At 43.3% G+C, this 27187-nt stretch overlaps 1 protein-coding gene across 3 annotated transcripts; it reads right to left on the reverse strand.

The window, feature by feature from the left end:
• Positions 1–1179: 1179 nt before the first annotated feature.
• On the reverse strand, positions 1180–27187 carry GINS3 (GINS complex subunit 3). 3 transcript variants are annotated; one of them, XM_070953043.1, is made up of 4 exons: positions 26936–27187; positions 20988–21218; positions 5321–5566; positions 1180–3730 (listed from the first exon to the last, which is right to left on the reverse strand). In XM_070953043.1, exons 1-3 carry the CDS (start codon positions 27185–27187, stop codon positions 5336–5338), a joined length of 714 nt encoding a protein of 237 aa, XP_070809144.1. In that variant the 3' UTR covers positions 1180–3730; positions 5321–5335. The 3 variants fall into 3 exon arrangements, with proteins under 3 accessions (XP_070809144.1, XP_070809143.1, XP_070809145.1); XM_070953042.1 differs by lacking the exon at positions 1180–3730 and having other exon boundaries at positions 4211–5566; XM_070953044.1 differs by lacking the exons at positions 1180–3730; positions 20988–21218 and having other exon boundaries at positions 4211–5566; positions 26936–27137.

Raw genomic sequence — 27187 nt, forward strand, 5'->3', positions numbered from 1 at the left:
ACTTCAAATCTGAGCAGGGATCCTTTTCTTTTCATTACAGCATTCGGAATAGTATTGCTGTCAAAATGCAGTATTAGTCGAACACAATTGTTATGCTGGGGAAGTTTTTCGTATCTGAGTAGATCTATTAATAAAGGATCAGATTTAAATAGCTGTGCAAGTGAGAGAATTATTCTTTCCTTTGAAGTCCATTGTCCTCTATTACATGGGATTTTCCTTATCCTTAAAGCAATTTGTTTCTTTAACAACCTTCCTTGATGAGGGTTGACATCAGTACTTGCAATGCTTTGTTGTTTGGATTGAGATCTTAAACCCTTCCGCTCTCTCCACGCATCAGGAAGGTGTGCAGTCTCACCTTCCTTAGCTGCAGGGTGAGGGTTATTTAAAAATTGAAAGATCCTCTCGATGTCTCTTTTGATCGATGTCAGTAAGTCATATATTGAATCTACTGTATGTGGTTAACATGCTCTGAGTACAGACCATCTCTCTGAGGTCTGAATATGCCGGAACTTCTCTTAAACAGCTAGAAGTAGGAGAGGGGATAAAGCTTGAAAAATCACCCGTTCTAGCAGGCGAGTTTAAATCTGAAATCTGGGAAAAAAGCTCTCTTTCTGTATCTCCCTCTCCCAATGATACAGTCGACGGAGACAAAGTTCGAAGTTCGGATTGGGGTTCTGGATTACACCTCTCCATAAAGTCATCCAATTTAAGCTGTTTAAGAGGGTTGGAGTAGTTAAACTCTGTCATAGATTTTGGGGAGAGAGAGTAAGATCTCTGCCTCTTACTTTTCTTTACCATTTTGGTAGATAATTGATCCAGTATCTCTCAGCGAAGTTAAATATCGCAACAATTTATCCTCCCTCGGCAATCGTAGTTAAAGTAGGCCTTAATGATGGTCTCAGCCGAGGCACCACAGAGGTAAAAACCAATCTCCTTTCCAAACAGCGGCTTATCTTCCACTCCCACTTCTTTGCTATCTTCTATTTTCAGAATTGTTTAAATTGTTTAAATTATTTCACAGGGGAAATATGTGGGAGAAAGAAACTAAAAAGCTGATAGAGTTTCATTAAAAGCAGGCCTACCGGGAGCGTCTGCAGCCAGAATCGGCAACTAACTCATATTTCCATTTTGCTAAGGCGTATTTTTATTTTTATTATTAATCAGGATATGTGCCTTTATTATGTGCAAATTATCAATAAATATAATACAATAGTACACTAAATATGATCGAAAAAGTTCGCCAAACTATGAATGATTTGGAGCTGGAATGGGCTAAACTAGCCAGTGTGACAACTGATGGTGCTCCTAAAATGGTAGGGTGTATGAAAGGAGTGATTGCATGCATTGAGATGGACAAACACAATCACTCGCTTCCAATAGCCATACACTGCCTCATCCACCAACAAGCACTGTGTTGTAAATCACTGAAATGGGACTCTGTCATGAAAGTTGTGGTGTCTTGTGTTAACTTCATTAGGGCACATGCACTAAATCAGTTTCAAGAATTTCTATCTCAGCTAAATGTTGCCTATGAAGATATTTTGTACCGCACAGAAGTCCGTTGGCTGAATCGAGGGAGAGTTTTGAAATGTTTTTATGACTTAGTTCCACAGTTTCTGCTTTTCTGCTTTCAAAAAACAAAGAAGTACTCAAAGATGAAGAATGGAAATGGCACCTTGCCTTTCTGACAGATTTAATAGAACTAATCAACAGTTTCAATGTGCAACTTCAAGGAAAGGGGAAGCTCATCTGTGATGTGAAGGCATTTGAAGTAAAATTGGACCTCCTCAATTAAACAAGTGAAGAAGGAAAACTGCCATCTCCCTACTTCTCAAAAGCTGTTGGCTGAAAAACCAATAGTTGCATTCCCAAACAAAAAATGTGTGGATTCACTGGAAATGTTGCAAAGGGAGTTTCAAATGAGATTTAAAAAGTTTCTTGTACATGAACAGGACATACTGCTTTTCCGGAACACAGTTTCTGTTGACATTGAAATTGTTGATCCGATTTACTGAATGGAATTGGCCAAATGACAGAATTGTGACCCTCTGAAAGACAAGTCAAGTCAAGCAGCCTTACTAATTTCTATGCATCTCTCCCAGGGATGGGTTCTAAATTTTTTTACTACCGGTTGTGTGGGTGTGGCTTATTTTGTGGGCATGGCTTGGTGGTGGTGGGTAATGTGACTGGGTGGGCGTGGCCAACTTTTTTTCTTTGTTTTTTTACTTTTAAAAGCATATTTTCTACAACCTTAAGAGGTTGCAGAAAAAAATGCTTTCAGGAGCCTCTGACGATCAGGCAACTCAGCTGGGATCGCCAGTGGCTTTTAAAGGCTTTTTTTTTTTCTACAATCTCTTCGAAGAGGTTGCAGAAAAAATGCTTTTAAAAGCCTCTGATGATCCCAGCTGAGCCACGCAATCATCAGAGGCTTTTTTTTTTTTACTTTTAAAAGCATTTTTTCGGCCGAAGAGGTTGTAGAAAAAAATGCTTTTAAAAGTAAAAAAAAAAAGTCTCTGATGAGGTGGGTGGGGTAAGCGAATGGCGACCAGGCCGGGGACCGGTTCAGGAGCATGGCCAGCCAATGTTATTACTAGTTCTCCGAACTACAAATTTTTACTACTGGTTCTTGTGAACTGGTGCGAACCGGGAGCAACCCACCACTGATCTCTCCCCTCTGAGACATATCTTCATCTCAGGAACTATGCACTCAAAATGGTAACCATCTTTGGCAGCACCTATGTCTGTGAACAGACTTTTTCCCAAATTAAATATCTGAAATCTCCAACCAGATCCAGACTAACTGATGAACACTTGCATCACTTGTTACGACTGACAGTGACAAATATGGAACTGGACATTGACTATCTCATCAGCCAAAAGCAGGCCCACACTTCTCATTGAAATACTAGTAGGTTTATGATTAAAATTGTTCACTTTAAATATTGTATTATTTCATGTGTTTTTGAACTACAAATAAGATATGTGCAGTGTGCATAGGAATGTGTTCATGTTTTTTCAAATTATAGTCCGCCCCCCCCAACAGTCTGAGGGACTGTGAATTGGCCCCATTTAAAAATTTTTGAGGACTCCTGGATTAGCACTTCAATTCGGCTTTCCCCTGACCCCTTGTGATTACTGCTGCTGCAAATTGGTTTGACAGAATGACTGGTCAGACAATTTCAGGTCTGGCCCTGTTGTATTGTAGTAGTCTAGACAGGGCATCCGCTAGAAAGTTTTTTTCCCTAGGATGTAGAGCAGGGTAAAATTAAACTGATTGAAATACTGAGAGAGTAAAAATTACTCTTATGGCTGTTTTTGTCTGGCATCTATGTTTATGATTATTTATTGCCACTTATCTCACTGTGGGGCTACTCTAGGTGGCTTACAAAAATAAAAAGGAAGAAAATGAAAGGAGTGTAAACAGAAGTAAAATATCAGAATAAAATAAACGATGAAAACGAACACAAGAATATGTCAATATGATAACAGAAAGATGGACAGGTGGAGAGCAGAGAGCAAGGGATGGGGAGGTAGTTTGCCATCAATCCAGCAGCAGCCTCCAGCGTGGAACTCCATTCAGTTATGTTCTTAATTGTTTCAAATTTTATATGAGATGTTGTAAGTTTTTATAATCCTTTATAAGTCTTTATAATACCTCTTTGTAATAGCTTGGTAAGACCATACTTGCATCTAGTTTTGATCGCCACAATATAAGAAAGATGTTGAGACTCTGGAGAGTGCAGAAAATAACAACAGAGATGATTAGGGGACTGGAGACCAAAGCATATGAACAATGGTTGCAGGAATTGGGTTATATCTAATCTAGTGAAAAGGAGGACTAGAGGTAACATGATAGCAGTCTTCCAATATTTGGGGGGGCTGCCACTAAGAAGAGGGGGCCAACCTATTCTCCAAAGCACCAGAAGACAGGACTAGAAGCAATGGATGGAAACTAATCAAGGAGAGAAGCAACCTGAAATTAAGGAGAAATTTCCTAACAGTGAGTAAAATTAACCAGTGAGCACCACCCAGAAGTTGTGGGTGCTCCATCACTGGAGGCTTTGAAGAAGAGATTGGACAACGATTTGTCTGGTCTGGTCTAGTCTAGTATCGGACTAGAGGACCTTCAAGGTCTCTTCCAACTCTGTTATTCTGTTATTCCACTAACTTGCAGTTTTGGAGTAGGTTGATACACAAAAAAACGATTGACTTGTTTTTTTCATATTTAATAAGTCTTTAAAAGAAAATGTTCCATACACTTTTCACATGGTCTATTATGTGATCTATTATCTGTCAGACAGGATTAACAGGTGCTCCTTGGCTCAGACTCAAGTTTATAAATATTCCATCTCAAGCCCATGTTCCATGGATCTATACATGATTTGGGGCCTCTCTTGAGGAACCACCAGTTTCCCACAGAATCTACCTAGCTGGTTCTAACAGGATTGGCACACTCTAGTTTCCATCAATTAAACAATGCCATTTTCTGGTGCCTGGAAGTGCACTTTCTCTGTGGCAACCCTGGAATGAAGTTCCCCCCAGAATTTGAATGGCTCACACACTGCTGCTATTTTCAAGAGCCTTAAAGACTGGCCATTGGCAAGGATAACCAACCTCCCTTTCTTCTTTGCTGCTCCTCTCTGGGTTTATTGTCTTTACAATCATCATTTTGTCTGATGCTGTGTTTTTTTGAGTTTTGTTTTGACTTTTATTTTTAAGTATTTTTAACAAGGGTCAACTGCCCAAAATGGCTGGGAGTCTGGCAACATATAAATTTAGTGATGATGATGATGGCATTGACAAAGAACTCTATTAAACCCCAAGAGGCAGCTCTTTTAACAGGGAGAACAGTTTGCCCTCAGACCCTGGATGTAGTCACAGAACTGCAGCTCAGAGACTTTCTTTTAAGAAGGTTGCATTTCTAATCATCTTTGTGAGCGCGAAGACACAGGCTCCACTCCTTGTACCTGTTCTGATGGTCCTCGGAAAGGCAAGTAACAGGAAACTGGGACTAAAAAAGGATAGCTATTTCAATTATTGCTACAGAAAACTTGCTGGACAATAGCTAATTATTCCTTGCATTTCTAAATACCTTCTTTAAATTATTAAAACAAAAAATCAAATAGAAACATTGAAATGTTATTTCCCAAAGCAATCTGTTGCTGCTGCTGAATCTATTCATTCAGAGCCAGAACATTCTTTTGCATCCAACCTCAAATTACTACTGGAAATAATTTTAATTGGATACGTGAACATTGGTTCTTCTGTGCCTGAACCCAAGTATCCACAAAATCCACAAGTGTTTCCTAGAAGGCCTCACCCAGACTTTGTGATCTCAGCTGTCCACGTCAGTGAATTTTCTCTTTTTGTAATTCTGGATGAGGCTAGATACTGTGATCTGGGAGGCCTGACCCATTTCCCAGCACTGGAAGTCCTGGAGTCTCTTCTGGCCGGTCTGAAATAAGGCCCGCTCCAACTCATCCAGCCGAGCCACCAACGCAGATGTGTCCTCATTGAAAGTATTCTGGGAAGAGTCCATGATGTGACGAAAACGGCCAATAAATGTCTACCAACAGAAAGAGACCTATTTAGCATGGAAAACATTGGCTTGGATTCTCACAAGGAAAAGACTGGTAACTTCTGCAAGAAACGCAATCACTCACACTTAGAGACTTTTCAGCGACCACCTGATTCTGGGATAGATACAAAACATCTGTTTCTATGCCAGGCTACATTTTAATCACAAAATTGTTAACCTGGGAATGGAAAGATGGAGCAACGCCAGATCAGGGACAGGCAACTCAGTGCCTCACAGGGGTCTTAAAATTTCAATTCCCAGTAAAACTAGGCAGTGTTGTTTAACATTAGGAATAAGTCCAACATAGCCGTAATCCAAAAACTCTTCGCCTTGCTCCAGGCATCCTAGCATTCAGCATTACCATACTAGGCAGGGCCTTTGGGAGCTGCAACACAGCAGCAGTTGGAAGGCCAGATATTCCCAATTCACATTGAAAGGCTGTCAGAATGAAATGAAAGATCTGTGTGTCCTTGAGATGGATTACATGGATCTCACTCAGCATTGATATCATTGCTGAACTAAGTCTACAGTCATAACCACTCCACTCCTATCCCAAGGATCAGTTCAAAGCCTTTCTAAAATGGGAAGTTTTACAATCGCAATAATGAGCATCAAAATAATATTTTAGATGGCTCTAATAGAAGAAGTTGCTATCTGGGCAACTGCTAGATGGCTGCAGCAAGATAAGGAAATGGCATTTTGCTACCATTTTGTATTTTCCAAATTTCTATAACTTGGACCCAATAACTATCAAACTTGTGTCCATTGAAACAGAATTTTTGTTAAATCCCAAATAGGGCTTTAATATTTTTATGCAGGCTTAAAAGGCAACTTTAATTTCATACATGCATATACTGTATAAAATGACAAATGAGCTTTAAAATAGATTATGTCCATTACATTTAAATCTGCTAAACTGAGTTTTGTTAAGTATCACTGCTGAAAATTATGGCTATTTTTCTCTGCTTATATTTGGGGTTGCCTCTCTCGATAGTCATTCCTTATTACCAAAAGCCATTAGAATAATGCCTTTTGATTATTGCAGCCTTTTGCGTAATAGCATAAATATCAGCCTCCAGTAGTAAAATGTAATAAACAAATGTATATACCCCAATAAAAATACTTTTAACATTTTTAATATAAATATTCTGGTAAAAATTTTTTAAAATAGTTTTTCTTTGGATAAGAAAATATAACATGAAGGCAAATCTACATGTCCAAGAATAATGTTGCAAGATCCAGTCTGGCTGGGTCACTTTTGAGCTTTTGAACTCCTGCTGGAGCCTATCCTCAGGGAACGTCTCTCTAGCAGAGTGTGTGTTTTGGGCTATTCTCTGTGTGGTATTTACATGATGCCTGCTGTGTGTGGTTCTTTAGATGTTGTTTGGGGTGTTGATGGCTGGTAGTTTACTTGTGCTACCAAGTCCTCACCTCCTAAGAACTTGATAAGCTGGTGGTAAATCAGCAGTCCTGTTGACTGATGAGGGGCCTATTTCCCAGGCTTCAATCACTGTATTTGTGCTCACTTATCCAACAAACTTAGTAGCAGTAGCAATAGCACTTAGACATATACCATTTCACAGTGCATTACAGCCCTCTCTAAGTGGTTTAGAGTCTCAGCATATTGTCCCCAACAATCTGGGTCCTCATTTTATTAACCTCAGAAGGATGGAAGGCTGGGGCAACCTTGAGCCAGTGAGAATTGAACTGCTGGCAGTCAGCAGAAGTAGATTTCAGTACTGCATCCTAACCACTGTGCCAACACAGCTCAATAACTGCAAATTTGAATGTATGTGTCGAGCCCAGCCATGGCTCACCACAAGACCGTTCACACACACAACGCTCCTGCAACGATACCAAGAGGGGATGTGCACCGGGTGGCTAGGTTTTGGTGGTGGTGGCAGCGGGTCATAAGTGGACTATTGGTGGTGGTAGAACAAGTGCGAGAAGAGGGGAGGCATGGACAACGGATCAACATCATCATGCTTCGGGAGCGTCGTGATCCCATATCCTGGCTTGAACAAGCAGGAAGCGGCTGCCGATAACTCCGAACAGCTGAGACATGCTACGAGGGTGGGGCACGGGCAGCTTGGCTTATTTAAATTGTGCTGAGCTGCGGTTGCTCTCAGCGCTGACTCTGTATGGAGAATACTCTTTTCCTGATTCCCGTGTATAGCGAATTAAAACTAAGCACTGATCATCCAAACCCGGTGAGCTGGCTTTGTCTGTTTCGGAGTTCGCATAGACATGGATTGGAAAGCTGAGACAAAGTCAGCGCTCTCCCTTAAACTCAACCTGTTTACAGCAGCCGTGAGTACGATATGACTGAGAGGACAGATTCAGGCATGCCTGAGATCCTGGAGGCTAAGGAGGAAGATGCAGAGTTGTGGCTGTGACACCCAAAGAAAGCGAGGTTTTAGTAGTGCAACCTAAGGAGAGGAAACTCCCGACTGCAGACCCTCCAGTAGAACACCAAGGGGAGACAGAGAAGGGGATAACACAATCTACTTCGGGTCATTGGTGGCACAGCTCCGCAATAACAGGGCCTGAGGAGACTCGGGATAGAACCCCACCACCTATTGGACTAGTGGCATTCCAAGGATGGAGGGAGAGACGCTGGACAGAAGAGGAAGATCAGGACTGGAGTTATTCTGCGGGTTCTGGAGGCGCTTAGAGAACAGAGGCGCTTAGAGAACAGTTCAGGAAAGCCAGCTTTAGGGATGCGTCTTCATGACAACCCTGGGCACCGAGGTTGACTCCTCAAACACCTGGAGAGGGACCGGCAGTGAGTTGGATTCTGATGCATGTTTTCAAGTTACCAGCCTGAAATTGAGAAGAAACCAGAATCCTCGCCAGTTTAAGGGTATGGAAAACCTTACTGGGTTTTCAATGCAGACCGCCGGGGAGGCAGTGGATGGTCCTGGTCAGGGGTCTAGCAGAGTTACGAGGTGATTGATACTAGGCCCCCACCTATGAGGACACAGTCGGAGTCTCATCGAGTAGCCGCTGGAGGCAGGGATATCACTAGAGGACGTGAGCGGTACCTGTTTGGCCTGTTGGTTCATGGCCTCAACAACCGCCTTTCTGGGCCCCACCACCCATCCAAGCCTCTTTCGATGGGAGTCCTGATAGGATAGCATTGTTTCTTAGTCAAGTCATTAGTCATTTTGGCCTCTATGATCAGTTCTACCCTTCGCAGTGGGTGATGGTGGTAGCCGTAACAACAGTGTTGCGGGGGAGGCGGCAGATTGGGTAGCCGATCTCCACAATGAGCATGCTCGGGAATTAACTAACGTGGGCATGTTCCTAGAAGGTCTCAGGGCCCGATCTGAGGACGAAACCAAAGCCCAATCTGCTGAAGGAGAGAGATAGTAGCAATTAAACAACGTTGCAGATCATCAAGAACTCCCTCTCTGTTGTATCTCCAACAGAGATTGGGAAAACCATTTTGGGTCAATCTTCCAGGCTTCAACAGTCACGACCGGACTTGGACCACAACTGCCCCCTGCAATTCCGGATTGGCATCCCGTGACTCACGCTGAGATTAATGAGTTTATCTCTGAACTCAAGTCAGGCAAAACCCCTGGCCCTGATGCTATACCCCGATTTGTTAAAATCTAATCCCGAGTGGTGGATTCCTCTTTTAGCAAAACTCTTCACCCATATTAATACCTCTGGTAGGATCCCTTCCTCCTGGAGTCTAGCAATCATTGTTCCTGTTTTTAAACGAGGAAATAGGAACAACCCAGCCGATTATCGTCCTATAAGTCTGCTCTCCATCATTGGAAAATTGTATGCTAAATATCTCCAACGCAGACTCCTCACCTGGGTCAAGGAATCCAACATCATTGGTGCTGAACAGATTGGGTTTAAAGTGGGCTGTGCCACATTGGACCACTGCTGGTTGATAAATACGCCACCATACCAGGTGGTAAACTTTTTACTGCTTTTATTGATCTAAAGCAGCGTTTGATTTAATCTCAAGGGAATTGTTGTGGTCAAAATTGCTCAAAAGTTCCATTGATAGACATCTTCTGTTCTTAATTAGATCCCTACATAATCAGACTTTTAGCCAGGTCAGGCGCGGTTTGCAGGGAGAACTCTCAAATCCTATCCCGATAAAGAGCGGAGTTAGGCAGGGCTGTGTCCTGGCTCCTCTTCTGTTTAACTTATTCTTATCTGACTTGGCCTCTTACATTGGACGTACTGAGTCCCACGCCCCAAAGTTGTCAACTACGAAGATCCCGCTTCTCTTTTATGCTGACGATGCGGTCCTCCTATCACTGTCAAGGCTTGGTCTGAAAAGACTACTTTCTGCATTTGGGTCCTACTGCGCTGAGAACCACTTGTCCATTATGACAAATCAAAAGTATTGTTGTTCTCTAGAGCCCGGAAGCTATACAACTGGGCTATTAAAGGTAATGCTGTTAAGCAGGTTCTCCATTTTAAGTATTTAGGTATCCATTTTCAGAACACCGGTGCTTGGACTAGACATTGAACTCAGGTGCTGAATTCAGCCTCCTGTAGCCATCAGCAGATTCTAAGATTTTTCTATACCCAAGGAGGCCAATTTATTCCTTCTGCTCTGCGTATTTACAAAGCCAAAACCCTGGCCCAAACTCTTTACGGAATTCCTATATGGATACGGGGCTTCAAGGAGTGTATTGAAAGAACTCAGCCTGGTTTTTTTAGGAAACTTTTGGGTCTCCCTCCCTGTGTTGGCTTTGTTTTGATGTACCTGGAATTGAGCATTCGATCAGTCGAATGCATGGCGTGGATTAACACCTTTAAATGGTGGTTTCGGGCGCTCTTTTTGGCAGTCCCTGGTAGCTACCTCTCTCTGGTGTTAGCTGACTCCTATACTTCTCGATGGGAGAGGGAGCTGACGAAGAAATTCCACCTGCTAGGTTTCTCGGGGGATGCCTTGGGAGACTATGGCCTTAAGGACGCCCAATTTAGGGTTGTCCAACGGCTTGTGGACATAGACTTGCAATATCTAAAAGCTAGAGCTAATAAAACCTGCTCTCCTCTGAATTTCAGCCAATTTAACAATTATGGACTGAGGATGGCCTCATATTTTTACACTTTAACCATCCCTAAGTATAGAAGAGTCTTCTCCCTTGCTCGTTTCAACGTCTTGCCCTCAGCATTGCTGGACGGACGATTTAAGAGGCTCCCGATAAGTGAGTGGTTATGCCCCTGTGATAGAGCTGAGGTTGAAACTGTGGAGCATGTTCTTTTATACTGTCCTATGTATAACGCAGGCAGGACTAAATTACTGTCTCTCCTAGAAACAGATCGCTCTGGATCCAATGCTAGTAATTTGACCTTATATTGTTTAGGGGATGGCTCCTCACACATTATTTTTCAAGTTTCTAAATTTTTTTTAAGAGCTGTAACTATTAGAGAAGAACGCTGTAATTCCTCTTAGCTAAGGCTTCTAGTAGCCAACTGTTTATGATGTTACTTTCCCCACATTATTTTGCAACTATATTTGTATTTTGGTCTGTGACCGCAAATAAAAGTTATTATTATTATTACTTAAGGAGCTATGTGTGATATCAGCAAACGGACTGGTCTAGTCTCTTAATGTTTGCTGAAGTGGCATACAACAATGCTGTACATAGGAGTACTGGCTTTACACCGTTCCATGTAGTGACAGGTAAAGACTTCCCTGCAATCCCCGAATTAGAAACAAGTACCCTGGACCAACTGTCTCCTGCTGACTGGGCTGAGAGAATCCGAAAAGTTTGGCCACACGTTAAACAATCATTAATGAAGGCTGCAGATGAATACAAGGTGCAGGCTGATAAAAGGAGAACAGAAACCAAAGCATTTCATGTGGGTGATCGAGTGTTTTTATCTACCAAATATATTAAGCTCAGGATCCCATGTAAGAAACTAGGGCCTAAGTATTTGGGACCATTCATGATCAACTATTTCATTAATCCGGTTACTGTCATGTTAAAACTCCCTCCATTGCTGTGACGAATACATCCAGTCTTTCATAGCAGTTTACTGAAACCAGTTGGCCAAGTGGCGTCAACAAGTCCTCCTGGACCAGTTAATGAGAACTGGTACGTACTCAGAAATGAGTACGAAATAGAGGATACAAGATTCTAAAGTGACAAGGGGACGGTTGAAATATCTAGTCAAATGGAAAGGGTACCCTTACGAAGAGGCGTCATGGGTTAACAAAGATGATGTCCAAGCCCCACGGTTGATCTGACGGTTTCATAGGACTTACCCGCAGAAACCGAAAATAACCCCAGATGACTGAGGCTAACGTTTTGTTGTCTGTTCCTTGCAGGTGGACTCCTGGTAGAGGGCGCCTATCGAGCCCAGCCATGGCTCACCACAAGACCGTTCACACACACAACGCTCCTGCAACGATACTAAGAGGGGATGTGCACTGGGTGGCTAGGTTTTGGTGGTGGCGGCGGGTTACAAGTGGACTATTGGTGGTGGTAGAAGGAGTGCGAGAAGAGGGGAGGCGTGGACAACGGATCAACATCATCATGGCTTTGGGAGCGTCGTGATCCTGTATCCTGGCTAGAACAAGCAGGAAGCGGCTGCCGATAACGCCAAACAACTGAGATGTGCTACGAGGGTGGGGCACGGGCGGCGCAGCTTATTTAAATTGCGCTGAGCTGCAGTTGCTCTCAGCGCCGACTTTGTATGGAGAATACTCTTTTCCTGATTCCCGTGTATAGCGAATTAAAACCAAGCACTGATCATCCAAACTCGGTGAGCTGGCTTTGACTGTTTCGGAGTTCGCATAGACGTGGATTGGAAAGCCGAGAGTATGTCCTTGTTCATTCCAATGAGGTCAGATGAGGAGACTCAAACTCATTTGTAGCTCACATTGCAACGAACAATGACATACATTAAATTTTGCAGCTACCAAGACTTTTTTACCAGCAGGGTAAAAAAACAGCAGGGGAAGTAATTGAAGCCTGGGAAATGGGAGCCCTCATCAGACAGCAGGAGTGCTGATTTACCACCAGCCTGCCAAGTACCGTATTTTTCGGAGTATAAGACACACTTTTTTCCCTCCTAAAAGAGGCTGAAAATTTGGGTGCCTCTTAAATTCTGAATGTAGCTTTTTCAAAGCTATTTTTCAGCCCTAACAAGGCGCTAGTGATCTCCGTGCTAAGCTTTTTTCTGTGAAGTGATCATGCTTTTGCCTGCTCCCTCTGACTCTCAGCTGTGAAGCTTTTTTTAGCTCTAACAAGGCGCTAGCTAGTGAAGCGATCTCCGTGGTTTGCCTGCTTTTCTTATTGCTTCTCTCTCCAAAGATCGGTTGTGCTTTAGAAGCACAAACTAATGTGCTGAAGCTGACCAGACTAAGGAGCTAGCCAGATGAATACCTGGTAGGCAATTTTTTTTTTTCCTATTTTCCTCCCTAAAAACTAAGCTGCGTCTTATACTCTGGTGTCTTATACTCTGAAAAATACGGTCCTTAAAAGGGGAGGGCTTAGCAGCACAAGGAAACAACAGCCAACAGTCAATAACCAGCCATCAACACCCTAATCAACATCTAAAAAGCCACACACAACAGGCATCATATAAATACCACACACAGAATAGCCCAAAACACTTTTGTGTTTATAGACCAATTTAACTATTAAATGCAGATTACAAAATTTTTGCATCAATTATGGTGGAAAGATTGAAAAGGTTACTAAATGAACTCATACATTCAGACCAAAATGGTTTTTTGCCTAAAAGGCAAATTAGAGACAATATACGAATTATATTGGATACATTGGAATATTATGAGGTACATTCAGAGAAACAAATGGCATTGTTATTTTTAGATGTACAGAAAGCATTTGACAATGTGAATTGGCAATTTATGACTATACAATTACAAAAGATGGACTTTGATGATAGATTCATTAATATGGTTAAGACTATATATAAAGACCAATCGGCAAAGATAATAATAAATGGTAAAATGACAGAGAAAGTAGGTATCAGAAAAGGAACTAAACAAGGATGTCTGTTATCTCCACTGTTATCTTGACGCTAGAAATTTTAAACAGACAAATAAGGCAAGATAAAGAAATAAAAGGAATGAAAATTAAAAGAGAAGAATACAAGCTACAAGCATTTCCGGATGATTTAGTATTTATTATGGAGGAACCAATAGAAACAGGCCCAAAGCTAATGAAGAAAATAGAGGAGTATGGAGAAGTAGCTGGATTGAAAATAAATAAAAATAAAACAAAAATTATAGTTAAAAATATGAGAGAAAAACAAAAAAAGCAATTAACGGAGGTTAGATATTCAAATAGTGAAGAAAGTTGAAATACTTGGGCATCCAATTAACCTCAAGATGTATCACAGTGAAGGAAGATAACTATTATAAACTGAGAAATCAAATTGAAATAAGACTTGGAAAAATGGAAAATTCTACAACTATTGTTAATGGGAAGAATAGCACTAATCAAAATGTACTACCAAGATTTTTTTTTCCCAAATATGATAAACATGGACAATAGTGTTAGATATAAGGACATTTTAAGAGAGAAGGGAGAACTAAAACAGAAACAAGATTTAGAAAAACAAGGGATTGAGATTGGTATACACAAGTGCAGATAAAATCAAGATATGATAAAGATTTGAAACAATATGGTTTTAATTTGGGGGAATCAGAGTTGGATCAGATGATGATTGGAAAGGATGAAAAAATGATTAAAAGGTTGTATAATTATCTATTGCAGATTAGATTAGAAAAATGAAGAAGTAAAAGAGACAATTATAACATGGGTGAAAAACTTTGGTTATGCAACAGAATTAGAGAAATGGCAACAACTATGGGAAAGGAATTATAAACTAACTATGGCAACTGCATATAAAGAAGATGTATATAAAATGTTTTATAGATGGCATATGCCACCAGAAAAACTAGCAAAAGATAAAAAGGAATTGGTGTATTTCAAGGCATGGGAAAGATTCTATGTATGGATAGAAAAGAAACATGAATAAAAGTTGATTGATAAACGATATAGATAATAGAAAGTTAAATGAGGGATAAGACAAAAAAGAAATAGAAACTCAGATGACACCAGAGTAAATGGAAAAGGGGGATGGGGGGGGAAGAAAGAAGATTATAAATATAAATGTACAATTATGAAATTTTAGATTGGGTAAAATGGGAAAGAAATTGAAAAGTAAGTATATATTATTAGAAAATTGGAGTTGCTTGGATATCAAATAAGGGAAATATTGCACAACAAAGGAGAAAGAAAGGAGAGAAGAGTAGAGGGTTAGAGGAGGAGAAGGAGAGAGAGTAATGGAAGAAAGGGGAAGGAGAGAAAGAAAGGTTAGGGGACAAGAGCAGAAGAGAAGGCGAGAAGGGGGAAAAGAGGGGAGGAGTGGGGGAGAGGAAGAGGAAGTAGGGAAGAGGAGAGGAGAGGAGGAGGAAGAAAGTAGAAGAGGAGTGGAGGGAGGGAGGGGAAAGAAAGGAGAAGATTTGTGGTGAAAAGAGGGAAAAGAGAGGATAGAAGAGCAACCCCAATGTAATTAAAAGGTCTTATTTTTATGCTTTCATTAGAAAAAATATGTATGTGTATATATTTCTTAGCCAGGATTTTCAACATTTTAACTAACAAATTTATAATGACACGGGAAAACACCCGAGATTTTAACTTTTTACATACACACACCCGCGAAAACTTAAGAATAATTATGATTAATTATGGATAAGAGAATGTACATTTACAATAAGAAATAAAAATAAAAAACATTTTTCAAAAAAAAAAAAAAAGAATAGCCCAAAACACACACAATCTGCTAGAGAGAAGTTCCCTAAGGATGGGCCCGATCATGAGTCCGAAAGTTTGAAAGACTAAATGTCTGATCCTGGTGACCAACCTAGATTGCATCCTGCAAGGAAATATGCTACTTAATTAACTATCATCTACATATTAAGGGTTAATAAATAAAATCTATATTGCACAAGAAGTACCAATGTATCTCAAGTATTTTTTCAGTCCAATCTTTAAAATGAAAATTGTTTGTGTTTTCTTATCTATACAGAGAAAGGAGAACAGGAACCCTAAGCAGGGTGGATAAAAATCGATGATTTAAAAAAAATAATCAGGTTTTATTTCAATCGGATTTTTTTTTTCAATCAGATTTTTTAAAATTTTTATCAAATTTAATTTAATTTTAAATTTTTATTTTAATAAAATGCTTTTGGAGTAAAAATCTATCTAAAGATAGTTTTCTATTTAAGATATATTATATATTATATATATAATATATAATTATATATATATATTATATATATATAATATACATATAATATATATATTATATAATATATAATATATATTATATATTATTTAAGATATACTATTTAAGATATATAATCCGCTGATCTCTTCGCACTGCGAGACTCCCCCCTCTCGCGGGCCTGGCCCTCCACGTTATCGAGGGCCTATCTCGATGACGGGTTTTGGAACCCCGAGAGATGGCATGCAGCAGAGGGGGTTGAGGGGTTTTCTATGCAAATTCTTAATGAAATTTTTAAGGGGACCCGGGAGGAGGGATGGAAATAATGATTTTTTAAGGGGAACCGGGAGGAAGACCAAGGGGTTTGGGGGGACGAACCCACTAATGTCAGAGCCGAGCCCGGCACAGGGGGACGGTCTGGAGGGTGCAAGTCGAGGGATTGGGGAGGGGCTGGAGGACCATCCGGAAGAGGAATTTTCCATCAGCACGGTGAATGGGAGGGACAGATATGGCGGGAGTAGGGGACCATATCATGTGTTGGGGGCGCACACTCGCTGTTTGAGAGCAATTGCGCGCCCCGGTCCCCAAGACTCCACTCAGATACTAGGTGGCTTAGATACTCAGGACCTGGGCCTCTGGCTGATGTTATGCAATGCCAGGTCCATGGTTAATAAGGCCCCCCTCATTTATCTTATATAGGAGGGGGGAGCGGACCTGGCAGCTATTACTGAGACTTGGTTGGGCCCGGAGGGAGGGGTCCCCCTGGTTGAGATGTGCCCACCAGGCTTCAGAGCATTTCATCAGCCGAGGGCCCAGGGGAGGGGCGGGGGGGGTGGCGGTTATTATTAAAGAAGATCTTGGTTCGAGGGAAACCACTGTGCCACAGATTGCCGGATGTGAAACCCTCTTTGTGAGATGGGGTCATGGGGCTCAGATGGGCCTGTTGCTCACGTACCTGGCTCCCTGCCGCATGGCAACGGCCCTGCCCGAGCTACTCGATGTGATAGCCACGGTGGCAGTTGATACACCCAGGCTTATCACCCAGAAATCATGGGTGATTTCAACCTGCCATCCGTTGGTGAGACGTCTGAGATGGCCCAGGAGTTCATGGCTTCCATGACAGCCATGGACCTGACCCAGTTAGTTCATGGCCCCACCCACAGGGGGGGTCACACTCTGGACTTGATTTTTGTCTCTGGCCAGTGGTTGAGTGGCCTTGTTATAGGGGATATAGACATGGAACCCTTGTCATGGTCTGACCACTCGCTTCTTCGCCTAGATCTTCGAACCGCTACACCCCGCCGCAGGGAGGCGGAGCCTACAAGATGGGTCCGCCCCAGGCGCCTGATGGATTCTGATAGATTCCAGATGGAGCTTGGGCCATTTCCTGAGGTTCTAGCACATGACTCGGTCGGGGACCTGGTGGTGGCCTGGGATCGGGCCGCTAGCGGAGCCTTAGATCGAGTCGTGTCTTTGTGGCCTCTGACCCGGTGCCGATCCCTCGCGGCTCCTTGGTTCACTGAGGAGCTGAGGGAGATGAAGCGCCGGAAAAGATGCCTGGAGAGTGGTTGGAGGGCCAGTCTCACCGAATCTGATCGAACACTGGTAAGGTCGCATATTAAGACCTACCTAGTGGCGATAAAAGCGGCGAAGTCCAATTACTTTTCCGCTCTTATTGCGTCATCAGAGAATTGTCCGGCGGCCCTGTTCAGAGTGACCCGCTCCCTGCTTCAACCGGGAGTGTGGGAGGACCCTCTAGAGGGCAGGGCTGAGGATTTCGGACGATATCTGTATGACAAAATTGCTCAGATCCGGCGGGATTTGGACTCTGACTGGGTAGATCCGGGCAGGATGACGAGGAATAGTCTTGAGAATGTTATCTGGGAAGAGTTTGACTCTGTGACTCCGGATGACGTGGACAGGATTTTGGGGAGACTTAATGCGACCACGTTTACTGGACCCGTGTCCCTCCTGGTTAGTACTGGCTTCCCGGGAGGTCTCACGAGGCTGGCTCCAGGGAATTATCAACGCTTTATTGAGTGAGGGTTACTTCCCCGCTACCTTGAAAGAGGCGGTGATGAGGCCTCTCCTCAAGAAGCCCTCCCTGGATCGGCAGTATTGGCTAACTACAGTCCTGTCTCCAACCTTCGCTTTGTGGCGAAGGTTGTTGAGAGTGTGGTCGCACGACAGTTCCCACAATTCCTGGAGGAAAAGTCCTATCTAGACCCGTTCCAGTCGGGTTTCAGGCCCGGGCACAGAACGGAAACGGCATTGGTCGCATTCGTTGATGATCTCTGGAGGGCTCAGGACAGGGGTTGCTCCTCTGTTCTGGTCCTATTAGATCTCTCAGCGGCTTTTGATACCATTGACCATGGTATCATGCTGCACCGGTTGGAAGAGTTGGGGATGGGGGGCACCGTGTTACGGTGGTTCTCCTCCTTTCTCTCCGACTGGTCGCAGTTTGTGTTGACAGGAGGGCAGAGGTCGACCTCGAGGCCTCTCATCTGTGGAGTGCTGCAAGGGTCGGTCCTCTCGCCCCTTCTGTTCAACATTTATGTGAAGCCGCTGGGCGAGATCATCCGTGGCTTTGGGGTGAGATACCACCAGTACGCTGATGACACCCAGCTGTACATCTCCACCCCAGGCCACCCCAGCGATGCCCTTGAAGTGATGGCCCAGTGCCTGGAAGCTGTACGGATCTGGATGGGGAGGAACTAGCTCAAGCTCAACCCTTCCAAGACTGAGTGACTGTGGTTCCCGGCATCCCGATATAGTCAGCTGACTCCATTGCTGACTATCAGGGGCGAGTCTTTGGCCCCCGTGGAGAGGGCGCGCAATCTGGGAGTCCTCCTGGATACGCAGCTGTCCTTGGAGGAACATCTGACGGCTGTTGCCAGGGGGACCTTTTGTCAGGTTCGCCTGATTCACCAGTTGCGCCCCTTTCTTGATCGGGATTCCGTGTGCACAGTCACTCATGCCCTCATCACCTCTCGCCTGGACTACTGCAACGCTCTCTACATGGGGCTCCTCTTGAGGAGCACCCGGAGGCTCCAACTGGTCCAGAATGCGGCCGTGCAGGTAATTACGGGAGCTGCATGGCGCTCCCGCATAACACCGCTCCTGCGCGAGCTGCACTGGCTCCCAGTGGTCTTCCGGGTGCGCTTCAAGGTGTTGGTTACCACCTTTAAAGCGCTCCATGGCATAGGACCTTGTTATCTTCGAGACCGCCTTCTGCCACCGACAACCTCCCATCGACCCGTGCGCTCCCACAGAGAGGGCCTCCTTGGGGTGCCATCAGCCAAGCAATACAGGCTGGTGACCCCCAGGGGGAGGGCCTTCTCTGTGGGGGCACCTACCCTCTGGAATCAGCTGCCCCCAGAGGTAAGGAGAATCCAAGACCTCCGTGCCTTCCGCCGTGCCCTTAAAACTTTCCTTTTCCAACAAGCCGGGCTGGCCTAACAAATCCTTTTAAATGATTTTAAATTTGTATGTCTTTTAAATTTTGGGCCAAATTGAGATATTTCCTTTTAATCTGTTCTTAATGTTTGTATTATGTGTTTTTATCTGGCTGTACACCGCCCTGAGTCCCCAGGGAGAAGGGCGGTATATAAATTTGAAGTAAAATAAAATAAAAAATAAATTTAGTTTATTCAGCATGAAATGAATCTTAGTTATATAGCAAGAGGCTGTATATTCTGCAATATTTACATTTTTGGTAAACTGATTCAATGAATCCAAGCTCTGCAAGCTAAATAGGAAACCTTCATTTTGTTTGCAAATAACAATATTAAAAGATTCTAACTAACCAGCAAGAATGAGTCCTTACATTTAAAGAGCATCTGTCATTTCAGATCCATCATGGCAGCGCCTATTAGTGGGCATCCACTTACCTGCTACCTGTCACGTCCCTCACCTTGTTGTGTCACTGCCGCATCACCAACTGTCCCATTAAAGCGAATGAGACTGTCGGTGAGTCAATAGTGGGTCAGAGGAGGAGCCACTGCGGAACAGTGAAGACAGCTCCTCTTTAAATATTATGATTTAAATCAACTCGATTTAAATCAAGCTTTTTTATTAGTGATTTAAATCGTGATTTAAAGTGACTTGATTTAAATCAAATCCACCCTAAGCTTGAGCTGTTAGTACACAATCATAATGCAGAATTATATCCAAATTAGGCTAATGTGCAGTGCAGAATTGGTAAGTAATACATTAATTGAATGGACTGTTGGCATATTCACAAACTTTTTCTTTTGAAGGGCTCTGAAAAATGCAGTGTTTGGAAGCTGTTTCACGGGAATAGATTACAATCCAATCTTGAGAAGACTGGGTGATATTTGCCCCTCACCCCAACCCCAGGTTCAGAGATGTTTCCATTGCTGGTCGTGGATGGTGTAGCACTTCCCTATTCAAGATTGTGCAACTTGGGAGTCCTTCTGAACTTGTGGTTACTGTTCAAAGAGCAAGTGGCAACTGTGGCCAGGATGCCCATTGCACAGGTTCATCTTGTACACCAATTGACATGGAGGCCCTTCAGTTACCCATGTACTGGTCACCTATGACTGAATTACTTCAATGCACTTTACATGGGGTTGACCTTGAAGACATCCAGAAACTATCAGTTACAAAATGCAACAACATGAGCACTAATGGGCATGTCTTGGTATGCCCATGGATCATGTGCCAATAGGCTGCTGAGTGCAATTCAAGATACCGATTACCTATAAAATCCTGTGTAATATAGAGGGGGATTTCTAAGGCCTATCTCCAAATGTTTCTGCTGGTTTCTTTCTGGTACCTTCTGGCAGAATTGCTGTATTCTAGTCCTCTCTATGTTGTCACCTTACAAGTGTGAGGAAGCATGCCTTCCCACTCATGGCACCCACCCTCTGGAGCAGCCTACACCCAGAGATAGACAATACCCTCTCTTGGGGTTCCAAAAAGCCCTTACATCCTAGATTTCTTGTCAGGCCTAGGGTTACAAATCATGTATTCTCAGGGGTCTGGTTTGTTACTGTTATGACTCTCATAGTCTGGGTTCTCATAGTCATTGTGGTACTGTATGTTTTTAACTTTTTTATTTACAAGGGAAACAGAGTCTACTGGAATGGGTGGCTATAACAAGTTTCAAATAATAATGAAGAATTATAAACAGACCTTTTACCTGTAGTATGGACTGAGCTAATTCAGTATTTTCAGGATTGTCAAAATTGAGTAACTGGGTCCCAAATCCATAGTAATATGGCCCCAATTTATGCAGGTCAACCACACTGGCATCGGCATTAAACACTGTCCGCCAGCTCTCCTTGTAAACCTTTGGTAGCTCCACAGAAAGAATCCTCCGCTTGTCATACAAGCCTTTGACCAACCAGAGAGGGATTTCCAACTTTGAACCCTGTATAATTGAACAGAACACAAAAGGTAAAATGCAAAAGGATACAACTCAACACCCCTAATGCTACTCAGTGTAGCCCTGTAAGTAGAGAAATTCAATAGAGATGCTGCAGGACATCTGCAGCAACCGGACCTCGCTTTAAACAGTATCTAGAAGGCAACCCCCCTCATGGATTACTGCCTTGTTGTGGCGAAGGGGCTTGCGAAGCTCAATGAAGTTATGAGCTATGCAGTGCAGGGACACTCAAGACAGACAGGTCATAGCAGAGAGTTCTGACAAAATGTGATCCACTGGAAAAGGAAATGGCAACCCACTCCATGTGCCGTGAAAACCCCATGGACAGTACCAAAAGGAAAAAAGATATGACACCGGAAGATGAGCCCCTCAGGTCGGAAGGTGTCCAATATCCTACTGGGGAAGAGCAGAGGGCTAGTACTAGTAGTGCCAGAAAGAGTGAAGCGACTGGGCCAAAGCCAAAAGGACGCTCAACTGTGGATGCACCTGGTGGTGAAAGGAAAGTTGGATGCTATAAAGATTTTCTCTCCATAGGAACCTGGAATGTAAGATCCATGAATCAAGGCAAGCTGGACATGGTCAAACAAGAGATGACAAGACTGAACATCGACATCTTAGGAATCAGCAAACTAAAATGGACAGGAATGGATGAATTTAATTCAGATGACCATCAGGTATACTACCGCGGGCAAGAATCCCTCAGAAGAAATGGAGCAGCCTTCATAATCAATAAAAGAGTAGGAAAAGCAATAATGGGATACAATCCCCAAAATGATAGAATTATCTCAGTTCGAATCCAAGGGAAACCATTCACCATCACAGTAATCCAAGTCTATGCCCCAACCACTGGTGCTGAAGAGGATGAAATACAGCACCTTATAGAATTAACACCAAAAAATGATGTACTTATCATCATGGGGGATTGGAATGCTAAAGTAGGAAGCCAAAAGATAACCAGAATAACAGGCAAGTTTGGTCTTGGAATACAAAATGAAGCAGAGCACAGGCTGATAGAATTCTGTCAAGATAATATGATGGTCATAGCAAACACTCTTTTCCAACAACCCAAGAGACGACTCTACAGATGGAGAGTCAACACCAGACAGTCAACACAGAAATCAGATTGTCTATGTGCTCTGCAGCCAAAGATAGAGAAGGTCTATACAGTCAGTAAAAACCAGATCATGAGCTTCTCGTTGCAAAATTTAGACTTAAATTGAAGAAAGTAGAGAAAAGCACTAGGCCACTCAGGGATGAACTAAATCATATCTCTAATGAATATACAATAGAGGTGACAAATAGATTTAAGGAATTAGATCTGATAGACAGAGTGCCTGAAGAACTATGGACAACATTGTACAAGAGATAGCAACTAAAACCATTGCAAAGAAAAGGAAAGGTAAGAAAACAATAGGGTTGTCTGAGGAAGCTTTGCAAATAGCTGAGGAAAGAAGGGAAGCGAAAGGCAAGGGAGAAAGAGAAAGATACACCCAATTGAATGCAGAATTCCAGAGAATAGCTAGAAGAGATAAGAATGCATTCTTAAATGAACAGTGCAAAGAAATAGAAGAAAACAATAGAATAGGGAGGACCAGAGATCTCTTCAAGAAAATTGGAGATATGAAGGGAACGTTTCATGCAAAGATGGGCATGATAAAGGACCAAAATGGCAAGGATTTAATAGAGGCAGAAGAGATTAAGAAGTGGTGGCAAAATTACACAGAAGAATGAACTTAACGTCCCTGAGAACTACGATGGGGTGGTCACTGACCTCGAGCCAGACATCCTAGAATGTGAAGTCAAATGGGCCTTAGGAAATCTGAGCAACAGCAAAGCTAGTGGAGAAACAATGTCCAATGCATATAAAGAGAATCAATATAAAATGTTTTACAGATGGCATATGCCCCCTGAGAAACTGGCAAAAATGTTTAAAAATAAATCAGCTAAATGTTGGAAATGTCACCAGTTACCAGGATCTTATTATTATATGTGGTGGACATGATCAGAAGCTAAAAACTATTGGAATAAAATTAAGACATGGTTGGAAGAAATGACACAACAACGTATTGATTTGAAACCAGAGCTGTTCCTATTGGGTATCCTTCCAGAAAAAACTAGCAAAGAAAATATTTATTTGATTATGCATGTAATAACAGCTGCAAGGATTGTTTTTGCACAACATTGGAAAGCAGAGAAAATACCTCTGGAAGGAGAAGTGATTAAAAAAAAATTTAGACTGTGCTGAAATGAATAGATTAACTTTGATGATTAAAGAAAGAGAGGATTCAGAATACTTTAAGATATGGGATCAATTTTACCATTGGTTAGAAAAGAGATATAGATAAGTAAATTAATAGCTATTTATAAAAATGGTATAATTAGAATATTGTAGCTTTGGAGAAAGGTGAAAATGAAGACAGAAGAAACAAAAAAAAAGATGAAGTCACAGAGAAAACGCCAAGATGTTGCACAGAAGGGATGATTGATGTATTAAATGTTTGTCTATAAAATAAAAAACTTTTTCAAAAAAAAACAACAAAGCTAGTGGAGGAGATAGTATTCCAGCTGAGCTATTCAAAATCTTAAAAGACATGTAGTAAAAGGGCTACACTTAATTTGCCAACAAATTTGGAAAACTCAACAGTGGCCACAGGATTGGAAAAGGTCAGTTTACATTCCAACTCCAAAGAAAGGCAATGCCAAAATATCGCACCATTGCACTCATTTCACATGCTAGTAAGGTTATGCTTAAAATCCTACAAGCTAGGCTCCAGCAGTATGTGGATCGAGAACTACCAGAAGTACAGGCAGATTTTGAAAGGCAGAGGAACTAGAGATCAAATTGCCAACATACCCTGGATCATGGAGAAAGCTAGGAAGTTCCAGAAAAACATCTACTTCTGCTGCATTGACTATGCTAAAGCCTTTGATTGTGTGGATCACAACAAATTGTGGCAAGTTCTTAAAGAGATGGGAGTACCAGACCATCTTATTTGTCTCTTGAGAAACCTATATGCGGGTCAAGAAGCAACAGTGAGAACTGGACACGAGAGTGGTTCAAAATTGGGAAAGGAGTCCAGCAAGGCTGTATACTGTTGCCCTGCCTATTTAACTTATATGCAGAGCACATCATGAGAAAGGCGGGGCTAGATGAATCAAAAGTTGGAATTAAGATTGCCGGGAGAAATATCAACAATCTCAGATATGCAGATGATACCACTCTAATGGCAGAAAGCGAAAAGGAACTAAAGAGCCTCTTGAGGCGGGTGAAGGAGAGTGCAAAAGTTGGCTTGAAACTCAACATTAAGAAAACTAAGATCATGGCATCCAGCCCTCTCAACTCATGGCAAATAGATGGGGAAGAAATGGAGGTAGTGACAGATTTTATTTTCCTGGGCTCCAAGATCACCGCAGATGGGGACTGCAACCAAGAAATTAAAAGATGCTTACTCAGGGGAAGAAAGCTATGGCAAATCTAGACAGCATACTAAAAAGCAGAGACATCACCCTGCTAACAAAAGTGTGTATAGTTTGGTTGCAATGTATGGCTGTGAAAGTTGGACCATAAGAAAGACTGAGCGCCAAAGAATTGAGGCCTTTGAACTCTGGTGCTGGAGAAGACTCCTGCAAGTCCCTTGGAGGAGTCCAAGGCGATCAAACCAGTCAGTCCTCCTCAGATCAACCCTGACTGCTCTTTAGAAGGCCAGATCCTGAAGATCAAGGAGCCTGAGTGGCATAGGAGGCTAATGCCTCCTACTAAGGCAGCATTTAACATCCAGCTGCCTGCAATTACTGCGAGTTCAATTCTCACCAGGCTCAAGGTCGACTCAGCCTTCCATCCTTTCTAAGGTGGCTAAAATGAGGACCCGGTTTGTGGGGGCAATAAGCTGACTTTGTATAAAATATACAAAAGTATGAAGGCTATTGCTTAACACATTGTAAGCCGCCCTGAGTCTCCGGAGAAGGGCGGCATATAAAAATAAATAAATAAATAAAAAAAAGATGAAACTCAAATACTTTGGCCACCTAATGAGAAGGAAGGACTCACTGGAGAACAGCTTAATGCTGGGAAAAATTGAGGAAAAGAAAAATGGGACAACAAAGAACGAGGTAGCTGGATGGAGTCACTGAAGCAGTAGGTGTGAGCTTAAATGGACTCCAGAAGATGGTAGAGGACAGGAAGGCCTGAAGGAACGTTGTCCATAGGGTTGCGATGGGTTGGACATGACTTCGCAACTAACAACAACAAATTGTTCTTTTATTTTGGGGGTTTTTGGTACTGCTTATGTTTTGTTTTGATTTGATTTGATTTGATTTGAGGCTAGATGAATCAAAAATTGGAGTTAAGATTACTGGGAGAAATATCAACAACCTCAGATATGCAGATCATACCACTTTAATAGCAGAAAATGAAGAGGAACTAAAGAACTTCTTGATGTGGGTGAAGAAGGAGAGTGCAAAAGTTGGCTTGAAACTCAACATTAAGAAAATTAAGATCATGGCATCCGGCCCTCTCAGTTCCTGGCAAATAGATGGGGAAGAAATGGAGGTAGTGACAGATTTTATATTCCTGGGCTCCAAGATCACCGCAGATGGGGACTGCAACCAAGAAATTAAAAGACGCTTGCTCCTGGGGAGGAAAATTATGGCAAATTTAGACAGCATATTAAAAAAGCAGAGACATCACCCTGCCAACAAAAGTGTGTATAGTCACACTATGGTTTCCCCAGTTGCAATGTGTGGCTGTGAAAGTTGGACCATAAGAAAGGCTGAGCGCCAAAGAATTGAGGCCTTTGAACTATGGTGCTGGAGAAGACTCCTGCAAGTCCCTTGGACTGCAAAGTGATCAAATGCAGTCCTAGAGGAGATCAACCCTGACTGCTCTTTAGAAGGCCTGGTCCTGAAGATGAAAGTCAAATACTTTGGCCACCTAATGAGAAGGAAGGACTCCCTGGAGAAGAGCCTAATCCTGGGAACTATTGAGGGTAAAAGAAGAAGGGGACGGCAAAGAAGGAGGTGGCTGGATGGAGTCACTGAAGCAGTAGGCGTGAGCTTAAATGGACTCCAGAGGATGGCAGAGGACAGGAAGGCCTGGAGGAATGTTGTCCATGGGGTAACGATGGGTCGGGCACGACTTCGCAACTAATAACAACAAAGGAGGCAACCGTGACAGCGCTTGCAAGGGAAAGAAGCTGCGATTAAGTCGCGGAGACAAGACCCAAAGCCAGGGGCATTTCTGCGATGGGGCGGGCCTCGGTCAGCCAAGCGCCTACCACGCCAAGGAGTGCTTCGAAAGCCGACCCCCCCCCCCCCCCGCCACAGGCTCTTCAGTTAAGGGAGGAACGCGAACTTCCTACCCAGCGAGCTCGATTCCGAGCCCGGGGACCGCAATGCCAGCACTCCGCTTCCTTGGGCGGAGGCCTTCGAGGGCATTTGCGGACAGCCCTTTCCCGGACTCCGCCTGCCAAGCGAGGCTGCCGGCTGGAGACAGGCGCGGCCTAGCCTGGCCTTAAGCGCCGCCGACTCCAATCCAACCGGCCGCAATCGGCCATCGGGGCCCAGATCCGCCATCGCCCGTCTGAAGGAAGCCGCCGAGCCGCCTAGAGAGCGGCTATCCGAGGGTTCCGACTTCCGGGCAGACGCTACTTCCGCCGCGCGGCCGCCGAGCGCTGTAGCCCGCAGCGGCGCGGGGTGGCCCTCACCTCTGGGAGCGCCTTGTCGGGCGCAGCGGCCGCGTCGGCCCTGGCTAGGAAGGCAGCCAAGCGCGGCCAGGCGACCTCGGCACGGCACGGCAGCCGCTCCTGCGACATAAGGATGTCGGCCAGTGAAAGGAAGCTCTCGTCAGGACCGAGCGCAGCCTCCACTGGCGCGTAGGGATGCGCCATCGCGCCTTCAGAACCTTTCAGCAGCCCATACGCCTGCGCAGCGGCCACAGGCGCCTGCTGCTTTTCCAT

This window comes from Pituophis catenifer, unplaced genomic scaffold (assembly GCF_029215685.1).
Source record: "Pituophis catenifer annectens isolate HBS135680 unplaced genomic scaffold, rPitCat1.0.hap2 SCAF_13, whole genome shotgun sequence".
In the NCBI taxonomy this organism is placed as follows: domain Eukaryota; kingdom Metazoa; phylum Chordata; class Lepidosauria; order Squamata; family Colubridae; genus Pituophis; species Pituophis catenifer.